Source organism: Musca domestica, unplaced genomic scaffold, assembly GCF_030504385.1.
Source record: "Musca domestica strain aabys unplaced genomic scaffold, Musca_domestica.polishedcontigs.V.1.1 76, whole genome shotgun sequence".
Classification (NCBI taxonomy): Eukaryota; Metazoa; Arthropoda; class Insecta; order Diptera; family Muscidae; genus Musca; species Musca domestica.
This window is the reverse complement of record NW_026712396.1, coordinates 2,490,572-2,503,302: the sequence shown is the minus strand read 5'-3', so window position 1 is coordinate 2,503,302 and position 12,731 is coordinate 2,490,572. Positions and strand designations below refer to the sequence as shown.

The following is a 12,731-nucleotide window of genomic DNA, read 5'->3' as shown; positions in this document are numbered from 1 at the left end:
AGTTTTTTTCTTTAATTTCACAAAAGTGTTTTTCTCATTCAATATATTTCTTTAAAAATCAATTTTTCTCTTGTGTTCTTCTGTTTGTTGTTTTTTGTGTTGTTGTTGGTTTATGGTTGGTTGGTTGGTTGGTTGATTGTTGTTCCATTTTTTTGTTGTTGTTTGTCTTACTAATAATAATAAAAGTAGCTAATAATAAAAAATGGTTTATTTGCTTGTTGATTTCTTTTTTTTTTCTTTTTTGCTTAAAGAAGGGATGTTGGCTTAAAACGAAAAACAAATAATAATAAAAAAATAATTAAACTTTACACAAGAAAAAAATAATAATAAACGATTTTACAATAAATGTATAACTTAAAAATAACATTTAAACCGAAATTTATTTTTAAATCTATAAGAGAAAATATAGCAAGAAAGGGTAAGGGAAAATAGAACAAGAGAAAGAAAATTTGTTTAAATAAAAAGAGCTATTTTTATTGATATTTTGCTGTGTTTTTTTTTTCAAGGGAAATAATTTTCATTTTTATTTAATCATAAGAAAGATGGGTAAAACTTAATTAATAGAAACAATTTCAATGGAAATAATTAAGAAAATAATTAATAATTATTATAAAATATTCCTATATGTATAGACAAAAAGTTGTTTGCAGGAAAATAAAACATAGTATTATTATTTTTTGTTTTGATTTAACGCTTAATTGGCGGGTTGGAGTTTGTTGTTTTCATGTTTTCTTATGTTTTTTTTTTGTTATATAATTATGTTGATAAAAATAAAAAGTTATAATTAATCATAATCATCATCATCTTTATAATAAAAAATAATAAAAAAAACTTCTAAATTATCATTACATTTAGTATTAAAAATTACATTTTGGTTAAACCAATAACTTTTTGTTTTAAATTAACAATTAAAAATTAAAATATATTTATATAAAAAATAAAAAAAACACATTACATTAATAATTATTATGCTCAATATAGCTCCTGCTCCATACATGTCTTGCTTTATACAGAAGAAAATTATAAAAAAAAATTAAGTGAACAAAATTGTGAAATCTTTAATAAAAAATAAAGAAATGTTAAAAACAAAATTTGTTGTTGTGATTTTTTCTCATGTTTTGAAACCTTAATAGAAGTATTTGAACAACAACATTTGATAATACAAATTTAAAAACCACTTGATATAATTAACCTACAACATCAACATCCTGCTCTCTCAGTGTCACCACAAAGCTTTGTAGACTTTGAAAATCAACATCCTGCTCTCTCAGTGTCACCACGAAGTTTTGTAGACTTTGGCCGTGAGAAATTTGTGTGTATTTGTGAAATATATTCTATATATTTATATCATATTAAACCACATTCCAATTTTCAAACCTATCTAGTTTCTTGGCATTAGTCTCATCCAATTGCAATTTTTAATAATCTTCATCAAATTGATCTAAGTATGAGTGACAGATGTGGAAATTGATTTGGATTCCTATTTTACAAACCCTCTCCTGTAAAAAAAAAACACATTTTTGACCCTCATACCTCTTACGCAACTCATTGTTAAATTCATTCCATATAGAACAATAGGAACAAATTCCAAATACTACGTTGCCAGCTTAGAAGCTTTTTTCGTGGGGCTTTGAAAATTAGTTCCCCAATAGATCTATTAGACGAGTTTATAAAATGAAGAGACAGGCCTTTTTGATGCTTTACACGATTTTCATTGCCACAAGGAACAAACATTTTTTCCTGTTCAAATTGCTTTTAATTTTTCTCCCATTTTCGTATATTTTCCTTTCTCTTTTTGGTTTATTTTGCTCTTAAAGCATTTTAGGATGAACTGAACTGGCTTTAAAGTTTTCGTAGTGTAGTAGGTGTCACTCAGGACAGCATAATTCCTATTGAAATTTTTTAAACATAGCAGTGAAAATCCTAACCTCAATATCGTCTACAATCCCATGCCGTGAATAGAGCCAAAATCTCGATTTAGGGCAAAGCGAAAAAGATTATTGATTTAAAACACTGCCACCATCTTTATCAACGTTTAGGAATGCTGGGAAATACAAATTTGAGTATTGAAAGGGCGTAAATTTCGAATCTGATTTCGGGTAAAAATACGGAATTTATTACCTTCATCAATGTCCAACACACATTACAATGGACACAGGACCCAGTCTGTATGCTGATAACAAGGTTCCAAAGGAAACTTTTTGAAAATAAGTTTAAATGATGACTCCCCACCCAAGCTCTAGCGAAGAATTTATCTAACCTCTATATTTGCTAATTAGCCCCCAAGGATACTACTGATACGGTTCCAATGGAAACTTTTTGAAAATAAGTTTTAATGGTGACTTTCCAACCCAGCTATAGCGAAGAATTTACCTAACCTCTATATTTGCTAATGAGTTCCAATAGCCATCTTTCAAATTATTGTCTCATAATACATTTTGTGGTACTTAAAGATATGATCTAACCTCAAATTTTGTTCTGAACTTCCAAAGTAGAAGAAATATGCTGTGTTCCAGAACCTACAAGAATCTACTATTTTTGCAATTTGTTTCGATATCATAAAGGGAAAAGCGATTATCGCACTGAAAAATTTTATTTTCTTGCAGTTCTGGAATAGACCAATAGTCTAACCAAAAGCTAGTAATAACAACCCATCTCCAAGATATGTTAATGCTAATTTAATATTTCAAATAAACCCATAGTGTCAGGATTGCTGTCCTATTTTTATGGATTTCGATTTCTGAGTTCTGATTTGTACTAGGCGAGTTTACAGTTGGCCTGTTCCAGTTTTCCAATTCCAATTTCGGTTATCGTAGAAAAAAAGTTTATATTCTTGCTGTTCTGGAACATTTCTTCCTATGGCTGGCAAATTCTATCGTCTTGACAAATGCTTGCAAGTTTATGCTGGGATACCCCGTGTGTTTATTTTTCACATTTTTCTTGCAAAAGAGAAGAAATCTCCTTACCCTGGCAGAAATTAACAGCTTGTAATTTTCTGCAGAATTAGTAACTAGACGGACCTAATACTTATATTTTTGTATAGAAAAAACAAAATCTCCAGATCGATCATTTTTCCCACTTTTCCCTTAATACTCTCCCCACAAACTAAGACATGCTCGAAACCAATAGAAATTTACTCAATCCATGTCTAACAAATCTTTCTCACCTATATTCGATATATTACCCTAATTTTTTCTGGAATTATCAGTTTAGATTATATATTGACTTGAGATCGATGTCTTGTATTCCAATTTTTTAGAGTTGAAAGCCTAGTTGTTGTACCATTTATGGTTAGCTTGGTTAGCTTTATAGGGTCGATCAAATGGTTAATGTTGGTGACATATACGAAACGTTAGTGACATATACGACCCGAAAGAACATATCAGACTTAAGGCTTCATTTCGGATTGAACAATCACTTTGAATTATGAATGATCCCTAATACATTCTTCGATTATATATTGACTTGAGATCGATTTCTTGTATTCCAATTTCTTAGAGATGGGGCCTAGTTGTACCATATATGGGTTAGCTTCATATTACAATGATAAATGATGTCTAATAGATTCTACGATTATATATTGACTTGAGATCGATGTCTGGTATTCCAATTTCTTCGTGGCACATACAACCCGAATGCACATAACAGGCATAAACAAGGGTCAACAAACGTCATCATATTGCAATGGGCAATCACTTTAAATAATAAATGATCTCTTATACATTCTACTTTATCCAAACACAACACAACTCATGACAAATTCTGGAATATTTAATTGTTTACAAACTTTTCCCTTAAAAATATTTTTGTCATAAAATAGCTGAAAATTCCCGGGTATTTAATCTTTTAAAACCAGTTTTTTAATTATTTTCAAGCAATCCCAGACAATTCCTAACCTCAATTTTTATTTATTATTTTTTTTTTTTTCAAAATATTAAGAAATTTCAAATAGCAAACACATTAGAATGGGGAAAAAAATATACCAAGCTAAAATTGTTCTTCTCAGCGGATTTTTTTGCACATACATCTTCCAACTGAGACTACTGACAATGTAGGTGCGACTCATCCAAAGCCTGTATACAATTTCAATTTACATCTACACAGCGACGACCTAGGCCGTCTGACGAGTCCGAAATGTACCGACAATGTATGGGAAGGCTGGATGAGAGAGAGCGGGTGATGTTGAGTTGTAGGATAATCTCAAAAATAAAAAATAACTTATACCATAAATTGTAAACAATTGAATTTATAAAAAAAGGAAACCGTAAAGGAATCAGTATGTATGTAGCATGTACGGCGATTGGGTCAAATTGTATTCAAACACACGCAAAAAAAACGTTATATATGCCAATTAAAATAGGGAAGCAAACAAATATTTGTTTTCAACCAAATAATGTCTACCAAGATAAGCAACAACAATTAAGAAAAAATGTACATTTACAAAGGATTTTGGATTTACAAATATTAGGTAATAGGTATTTAGGTGGTGGTGGGGAAATGGATATAGAGAATATAATCCTTTTTCATGTCTACAATATGGTATGCATTGTCTTCTAGAAAATTAAAACAAAATTTGTATTCTTACAAACCGATTTTTCTACATTTGAGTTGAGGAATTTTTTGCATTGATTTGAAATTTATTTTTGTTTTGCTTGGTTCTTGCAATGATCTACTACATCAAATATTGTTTGGGGTTTTTTGCTTTTTCTTAATTTGCATACTATGATCTTCTTTTCGGTTTTGTTGGGGAATTACTTTTCTCTCAAAACTACAACTTGTTCAGCATTTGGTTTTCGTTTGTTTGTTTTTCTTCTTGTTTTTTTTTTTTTTTTTTTTTTTTTTTTTTTTAATAGAATATTAAACATCAAGACGACGACATTGATAAATTTCTAATTTAGTAATTTAATTATAATAATACAATATTGTGTTTTGTTTTTTTGTTTCTTGTTTCTTTTATATAGACCTTAAAATAAATAGTCACAAAAATTCACAGAAGAATAAATACTGCTGAACAAGTTGTAATTTCAGGAATTGCAAATAGTTTAGGAGTAGATGTTGTAGATCTATAAAACAGTTGTGGTAGTAGCTGTTTTTGTTGTTGTAGTAGTAATAATAGTTATGAGTTGTGTTGGTGGTGATGTTGCTTGAATTGAAGACATTTGTTGGAATACCAAATGGCAAATGTTTGCTATTGTTTTTGTTATAACTATTGTGGTTGTTTTTGTTGTTGTTGCTAATAAGGGATTTGGTAGTAGTAGTCGTAGTACTATTGAAAATATCAGCTAAATTTATTTTAATTTTCATTTTGTTATAGTTGATGAAATTTTTAAAAAAATATTTTATTATCATAATCGTACAATATAAGGTTGTTTTTGTTGTTGGTTGTTTCAAATTTGTTGTTGTTTTGCATTTTATGTTATAATAATAGAAATAATTATAATAATAGTTGTTTTTGTGGTTGTTGCTGCTGTTTTTGTTGTTGTAATTATAGTAGTTGTTGTTGTGGTTGTAATAATTATAGTTTTCATTATTATCTCTATTATTATTATATTTATCTTGTTGTTTTTCTTGATTATCTATAATGTGTTGTTTTTGTTGCAATTGCAATTGTTGCTGTTCTTGTTGTTGTTGTTGTTGCTGATGCTGCCTTTGTTGTTGTCTTCTACTACTATTGAAATTTCAGCTCATTTTTACACGTTTCCTGGGTGGTCCAATCGGTGGGATTTGTTGTGTTGCAAGCGCACGAAATGCCTCGGCAATTAGATGTGAATGTGTTGTGATCATGTTTTGCCATCCCTGGGTTTCCATAACATCGGTGGCATGACTAAAATAAATAGAAAAAGCAGGAAAAAGAAATTAAAAAACAGGATTCAGAAAAACGAAAACAGAAATTTTTAAAAAATCTGCTTTGCTACAACTTTTTGTGAGTCTAAGTTTTATGGCCCGATTTTTTTTCCGCAATATATAATTTTTAAGTGAAAAATCAAAGTTGTCCTATATTCCTTAAAAAATTTGTTCTTAAAGTTCATGGATATTTCCCTGAGAAATGTATTTTAAATTATTTTTTTTTTTTTTTGGGACCGATAATTTCCTCAAGGCATAATTTTTGAAACCCCATGGAAATCCCTCCTCCAATGCGCTAGATATGTACTTAAAGATTTGAAATCTGATATTTCAATAAAATAATTTTTAAAATTGCCAGTTTATGGCGTAATATTTCAGCCCAAAAGATGTAAAAAAGTTATGGCTTTGTAAATATCCCTTAATCAGTACTTCTTTCATTTCAAATTTTCGAATCGATTTTGGTACGAATAGGTCCATCATCTCTGCCAAATTTGCTTCTAACATAATTTGTTAAAATATATTTTAAACTGTTCTCGCGCTGTCATCACGAAAAATGTCAAAGCAAACCATTAATTATGATATGACATCTGGGACAAGCGATAAATGTCTTCCCAACAGTTGTTGAACATAAAAAACAACATTCACAAATTAGTGCAAACATTTATAAATGTTCACAACCCAAATATTTGAAACAAAACAGAGAAAAACGTAGATACTTACGTATTAATAAAATCTATTGTTTGTGCTTTTAATTGATCCGCACTATGGAGATCGGCTAATATTAATGTTTCAGCGGCTGTTTCAACGGAGAGATTAACGCACAGCGCTTCCTCACACATCACTTTCAGCTTTTCCAAAGCGTACTGCAAACCAAAAAAAAAAAAAAACAATAACAATTAGTACAATGAAGAAAACAACATAAGAGGTATGTTTGTATGTAGGACAAACCTTATCAGCTGCTGCTAAGAGATCATCGGCCATTTTATCTAAGTTTGGCGCCTTGCCAGTATAAATAAAACGTAACATTTCTTTTAAAACTTCATGATCAACATCAGTTATGGCGACACGATTCAATTTACGCTCCTCCATTTCATGCTCAAACATGGCAGCAAAGACATCACTGCGTGCTGTAGAATCAGGAAGAGAAAAAAAGAAAAATTAATATTTAATTTAAAAAAAATAGATATTGTGATTTTCAATAATTACCTGCCAATATTGCTTTGTGTGCTTGGAATTCACGGCCACCCACGGCTAACGTTACATCACTGAATTTCTCATTGTCAAAGAGATTACCCAAATCTTCACTTAGCTTACATTCGGGCACTTTGAATTGTACAATATTTGATTGACCGGAAATATTAACACTATCGGCCACTACACTAACTTCACAGAATATTGTCAATTTATCTTCAGGCAATAGGCCATTGGCCTCATCCAATAGGAAATCTCGTCGTATGAATTTTTTGAAACCCCAATCTTTGCCTTGTACAAAACGGTATGCTCTGCAATAAAGAAAGTGGAAAGAAAAATTGATAAGAAAGATGGATAAAAGGAATGTTTGAATGAAAATTAAATATGAATATAAAAGAGAAATTAGTTTCCAGTAAAGTTCTCTTAAGTCCTCGTTGAAAATTTTCAAGTCTACAATTTTTACATATTTGCACCTCTTAAAAAGGGTTTATTATTGGCGTCCTTGGCATCACTTTAAGTCCTCGTTGTAAACATTTAAATCCACAACTGTTGTCCTATTTGAACCTCTTAAAAATAATTGTAATATAAGCTCTTATCACTTTTAACAGTCTTAAAAATTCAAGACTATTGCCCTTTAAATTGTCTCTAAAGTTATTTGATCCTTGACGAGGTATAGCCTTTCTCTCTCTTAAATAAATATTAAAATCTATAAACATTTCAATATCAATAAAAATTTATACATCTTCTTGTCGATTAAGAGCATCAATCGGATATTTTTTAAAATCCATGAGTATTATTCTTTGGGGACTTATAATCAATTGATGTAAATTCATGACGACTCCCCCTAGGAGCTTGTGAAAATAAATTATACATTTATGGAGTAAACCCCTTTGGGTTTATTTAAAATTGAAAAATATTTAAGAGCCATATTTGGGAGCCACAAAAAGGTCTTTGGGATTTAGACATATTTTAGGTCTTGCTCCTTTTTGGTTCCATGAAAAGTTCTAAAGAAAGCCTAGAGTTTTATGCCCTCAGCTTTTCTTTAAAATTCCACGATTTCTTTGGCAAATTCTAAAATACCCTTTAAATGTCCAAACTGTTTTCTCTTTGAATTCCGGTAAAATCTTTAAAGAATGGTATAAAACCCACAACTACCTTGGCGTCTCCTGAAAATCTTTAAATGTCCAAACTATTTTCTTTTTGGATTCCGATGAAATCTTTTAAGAATCTTGCTACCTTTTGGTTCTAAAGAAACCCAAGTTTTATACCCTCAGCCTTTCTTAAAAAGTCTACGACTACTTTGACGTTTCGTAAAGGATCTATAACTGTCCAAATTGTTTTCTCTTTGAATCGCGGTAAAATCTTTGAAAAATGGAATTTAGTCCATGACAACTTTGACGTCTCCTAAACGATCTTTAAATGTTCAAACTATGTATTTTTTGGATCCCCGTAAAATTTTTAAAAAATATAGACTATATTGCTATATAAAGACTTATTTTACAATTCCAAAATACATACCTCTGTGATTCCATGGCTTTGGTTTCTTCTCTTTTTGCATTCAATATGGAAAATTTAAATTTGGCTCTAACTTCTGATTTATTGCAGGAAACTAATAATAAATATAGGGATAAATAATCTTTACTTTCTTCATCTAGACCTTTTGGATTGACACGTAAACACCTGAAAGATGAAACCAAACGAATATGTGAGATTAAAATCGAAATCCTCTTTGTGGGAGATTAAAGAAGAAAGAAGCAATGATAATTACCATTTCAGTTTATCATTAGCACCGGCGGAAAATGTGGAGGACTTTAAGACTTCACCCATTTCCTCGCGACAAAAACTAAAATTATTTATGGTCCACATATAGCTAAATTTAACCACTTTCACCTGCAAGCAAACAAAACAAAGAAATGGATTAGGAACAATGGAATGAAATTTAAGGGCAAAACAGATAATCTCGAATTTCAATTCAGGGATTAGATTTAGACAAAATCCCAGTTTCAAATATCTTAGTAATTTGAGATTTTCTTTTCGTAAAGCAGAATCGAGTTTACCTGTGTGTAACACCAGTTTTCTGCAACCGGGGTATTAACTTCCGGTAAGGGCGGTGAGGGTACACGACTGACCGCCATTGTACTACTGGATGCGTTTAGGTTCGATGTCACTCTAGCAGTTTGACTTGCCTGACATTCGTTCACCGGCAATCTGGAATTATATAAAAAATAAAAGGGAATTAGAAAAAATTTAAAAAATAAGCAAAATATATAAATCTAATAAAATTTGATAAAAGTTCCTCAAGATCCATAATAACTAAGAACAGTGGTTATAGGTTTTAGTTTTTTTTTGCACTATTTTTGCACAAACGAACAATTTAAGGCCCTCTTTTGAACATCTCACCTCGGCTGATATACCAAATCCATGATGTTGCGATCAAATTCGACTTTAATTGCCGATGATGAACCACCAGACACCCCAGCTGAGGTCGAAGAATGTGAATTTAATTCAGGACTAGAAGTTGTGGGAGAATAATCCGATAGCGACGATGATGAGGGCGACGATGATGACGACGACGACGAGGAAAATGACGAAGCGGGCGGTGGTGAAGACATTAAACTTAATAATTTCAATAAAAGCGAATTATTATCCAGTTTGAGGAAAATAATCAAACACACCAAATTTAAAAAAAGGCCGCCGAACAGGGTGCAAAAACTTTGTTTAAAAGCACTTTAATTGTGGACAAATGTTTAAAAAATAATTACAAACAATTACGCAAACATTCGACACAAAACAAATTAAACAAAAACTTAACAAACAAAAAACTGGAATATATCAATTTAATAAAAACGAAACACAAACACTCAGTGCGGTCTAGTGGCGACTTTAGTTAACAATAAAGAACGTGGGTGTTGTTAAGCAATTTTGTAAGAGATCAACAACAGGGCTTCTATTTTGCTTGGCAAAAAAATTAACAGTTATTATTACAAGATGATGGTTTTGTTGTACAAAAGTTACAAGTTAACGAAATGGCAGACAACTGTGAGAGCAAAGAAGTTTGAGTTAATTTTATTTTGTTTCGTTAAATTTCTCTTGAGTTGACGTCTTGATGCTATGCCAGTCTTTGGTAAACTAAAATCAATATCTTTTCAAAACTCAGCATTCCCAAATTGACGAAGCCAAACAGGAAGCGACGGAGAACTGCAACAGTTGCCCTTTCATGAAAATATTTTCCAGAATCTTTTTAGGGATTTTTCAAATGGTGAAACAAAGAAATCTTAATAGACATGGAGGTCGTGCCACTTTTCCAAACAATGGCCAAGGAAAAAGCAGATGTAATGTGAAGAATGAATTGAACGCCAGCAGCAGCAGCCATGGATTTACAATAAAATCCATGACGAGGAAAATTTGGACAGCCACATATATTGTCAAGGAGCAGATTGTAACGATTTGAGGAAGGACACGCACACACATGTAGACAATACTAACAATAAAGAATCAAGGTAAATTTTACAATTACAAAGCAGTGAAAACAAAAACACATCAAGGTGTTATAAAATTTCAAAACACCAACACAGCCACCATGAAGAAAAAGAACCAAATAGACAAACAGCCAACCATTGTGGCAAATCTCTGCTGACAACCTCACACACACACACACGCACACAAAAGCATGGTGCACATTTTCAACAACAACAAGCAGAAAGCGTGAAAGGTCCTTTTTGTCACTATTCTAAGCATCCGTTCTCCTACTACATTTCACGGCACACCAACCAACAAAATAACGTTACAACGATTTTCTTTTGCTTCCGTGTGCAGTTTATCAAAGAAGAATACAGTGAGTGTAGGATGACATTCAAAGGAACATTGTTGAAATGTTTTAAGTACCCATTGCAATAATGACGATGGTGGTGGTGGTTTTCGTTTGCTAATCATTAAGAGATGCCAAAGGTGCAAAGAAGGATGACATTCAAGGTATTGTCAAGGTTTGATTGTTGTTGCTCTTGAAATTCATTTCTTTGGTTAATTGCCACAAGGTGAACAAACTTGGTGGACATAGTCATAATTTTTCTTTTCTTTTTTGGCTTAATAACATTTGCCATGTGTGTTTGTCCATTCCATTTAGGAGGAGAACAAACTCCAGCTGGTATTTTGATGGAGGTTACAAATGTGTATATAATTTTAAGGCAAAATTGTCGCTTTAGTTGTTGTCGATCGAAAAGGGCAGATGTCCTTGGTCATTACTTTGTAAATACCCAAAACAATGCAAGCTTCCTTCAGTTTGTTTCCATTTAATAGTTTATTGTCATATAACACACTCCCCTGTGTTTCCAACTCATTGGGGATTTATTACGTATTTTTATTTAATAAATAAGTGTTATTAATCCATATTTCTTTTGTCTTTAGAAGAGGATTGATTTCCTTAGTTTTACAGAGTAACTAACCAGCAAAAGTAAGTCTCCCATCGGGCACCAGGTTTATTTTCTACTATCTACCTGCTATTGCAATCCTTAGAGTAGTAATTCTAGTGATTTTTAATAAATATTAAAAGTTTATTCAGTGAATCAAACAATTTTATTGAATAGTTTTAAGGAAACTTACGGGGGATGGATGGGTGATTCCTCTCCACGATCATTAAACTGACCAAAAACAAACAATTCACAACAGATGTTTGCTTCTTCTTACTTTTGACCTTCTAAAGACAAAAGTGGCATTCAATGGCATTGATAGCACTATATAAGTGCAATCAATTTGAAAGCAGTTAATTAACTTATGCACAACTTGTACTAGGAAATATTTAATTTTTGTGTCGCATATGCACATATAATCCAAAAAATTAAATAAAACACCTTAAAAATTAAATCTAAAATGGCTGTAAAGAAAAGTAAGAAAAGTTACACTTCAAGTGAATTGATATCAGGGATGAAGTAAACTACTAACAGCTGATACAAAAATAGGGATGTCAGATGTGATAATTCTAATTATGATGAAACCCCTAATTTTCTTCTACGGTATTAAAAAAGATTTATTGATACAGCCGAAACTCGATTTTTACTATAAACAGAATATTCCTGAATAAGGGATAGCGGCATAGAAGGATAAGGCGTAACAGTGTTGCTAAGTTAAGTTATTTCTTGTGAAATTTGCTACAGTTAGTCGAGGAGTAGTAACGTAAATTGTCGTTGTAATGAAACATTAAAATAGGTAATAGGACATAAAAAATAAAATAAATACATTTTTTAAATTTGTAAATAGTATAATTTAAACAGATATTAAAGTCCAATCTTTCAACTACACTTTTTTATTTATTTTCCATTTTATGAGAAAATATAATTAATTTTTTTATTGAATTTTACTGAAACCTTAAAGTTAAGAGTACCTCATTTCTTACTGGGTTACAACCTTCAATATTTTTTTTTTTGGCATTGGAATGTAAGAGAAAATTAGAAAAAAAAATATTTAAAGTAGAACTGCAAAAAAAGTAAAGGGAAATGAAATTAAAGATCTAGCAACAATGTTGAAATTGTAGAATCATATAACGCAAACCATAAAAACACACACACATCGAAATAGCAAAAATATTTGCAAAAAGAAAGGTGTTGTTCACCAAATTGAGTAGAGTGAGTATTCATCACAAAGAAAGTCATCTCTAGAGGCCAATAAATAAAGTAGCAAACAAAAAGAAAATTAAAGTAACA

At 31.1% G+C, this 12,731-nt stretch overlaps 1 protein-coding gene across 4 annotated transcripts in view; it reads right to left on the bottom strand.

Annotated features, from left to right (window-relative positions):
• Positions 1-727: 727 nt before the first annotated feature.
• Positions 728-12,731, bottom strand: part of LOC101901454 (protein roadkill) — a 296,295-nt gene continuing 284,291 nt past the window's right edge. For 2 of the 4 annotated variants that reach the window (XM_059130530.1, XM_059130529.1), the window contains 7 exons: positions 9,093-9,243; positions 8,804-8,925; positions 8,554-8,715; positions 7,051-7,346; positions 6,793-6,971; positions 6,565-6,707; positions 1,777-5,824 (listed from right to left, as the gene is read on the bottom strand). In XM_059130530.1, the coding sequence (XP_058986513.1) occupies positions 5,680-5,824; positions 6,565-6,707; positions 6,793-6,971; positions 7,051-7,346; positions 8,554-8,715; positions 8,804-8,925; positions 9,093-9,170 (1,125 nt within the window). In that variant the 5' untranslated portion in view covers positions 9,171-9,243 and the 3' untranslated portion in view covers positions 1,777-5,679. Of the gene's footprint in view, positions 5,825-6,564; positions 6,708-6,792; positions 6,972-7,050; positions 7,347-8,553; positions 8,716-8,803; positions 8,926-9,092; positions 9,244-9,435; positions 10,162-12,731 lie in introns of those variants that run through there. The other 2 variants (XM_005178053.4, XM_005178051.4) reach the window with 2 other exon arrangements.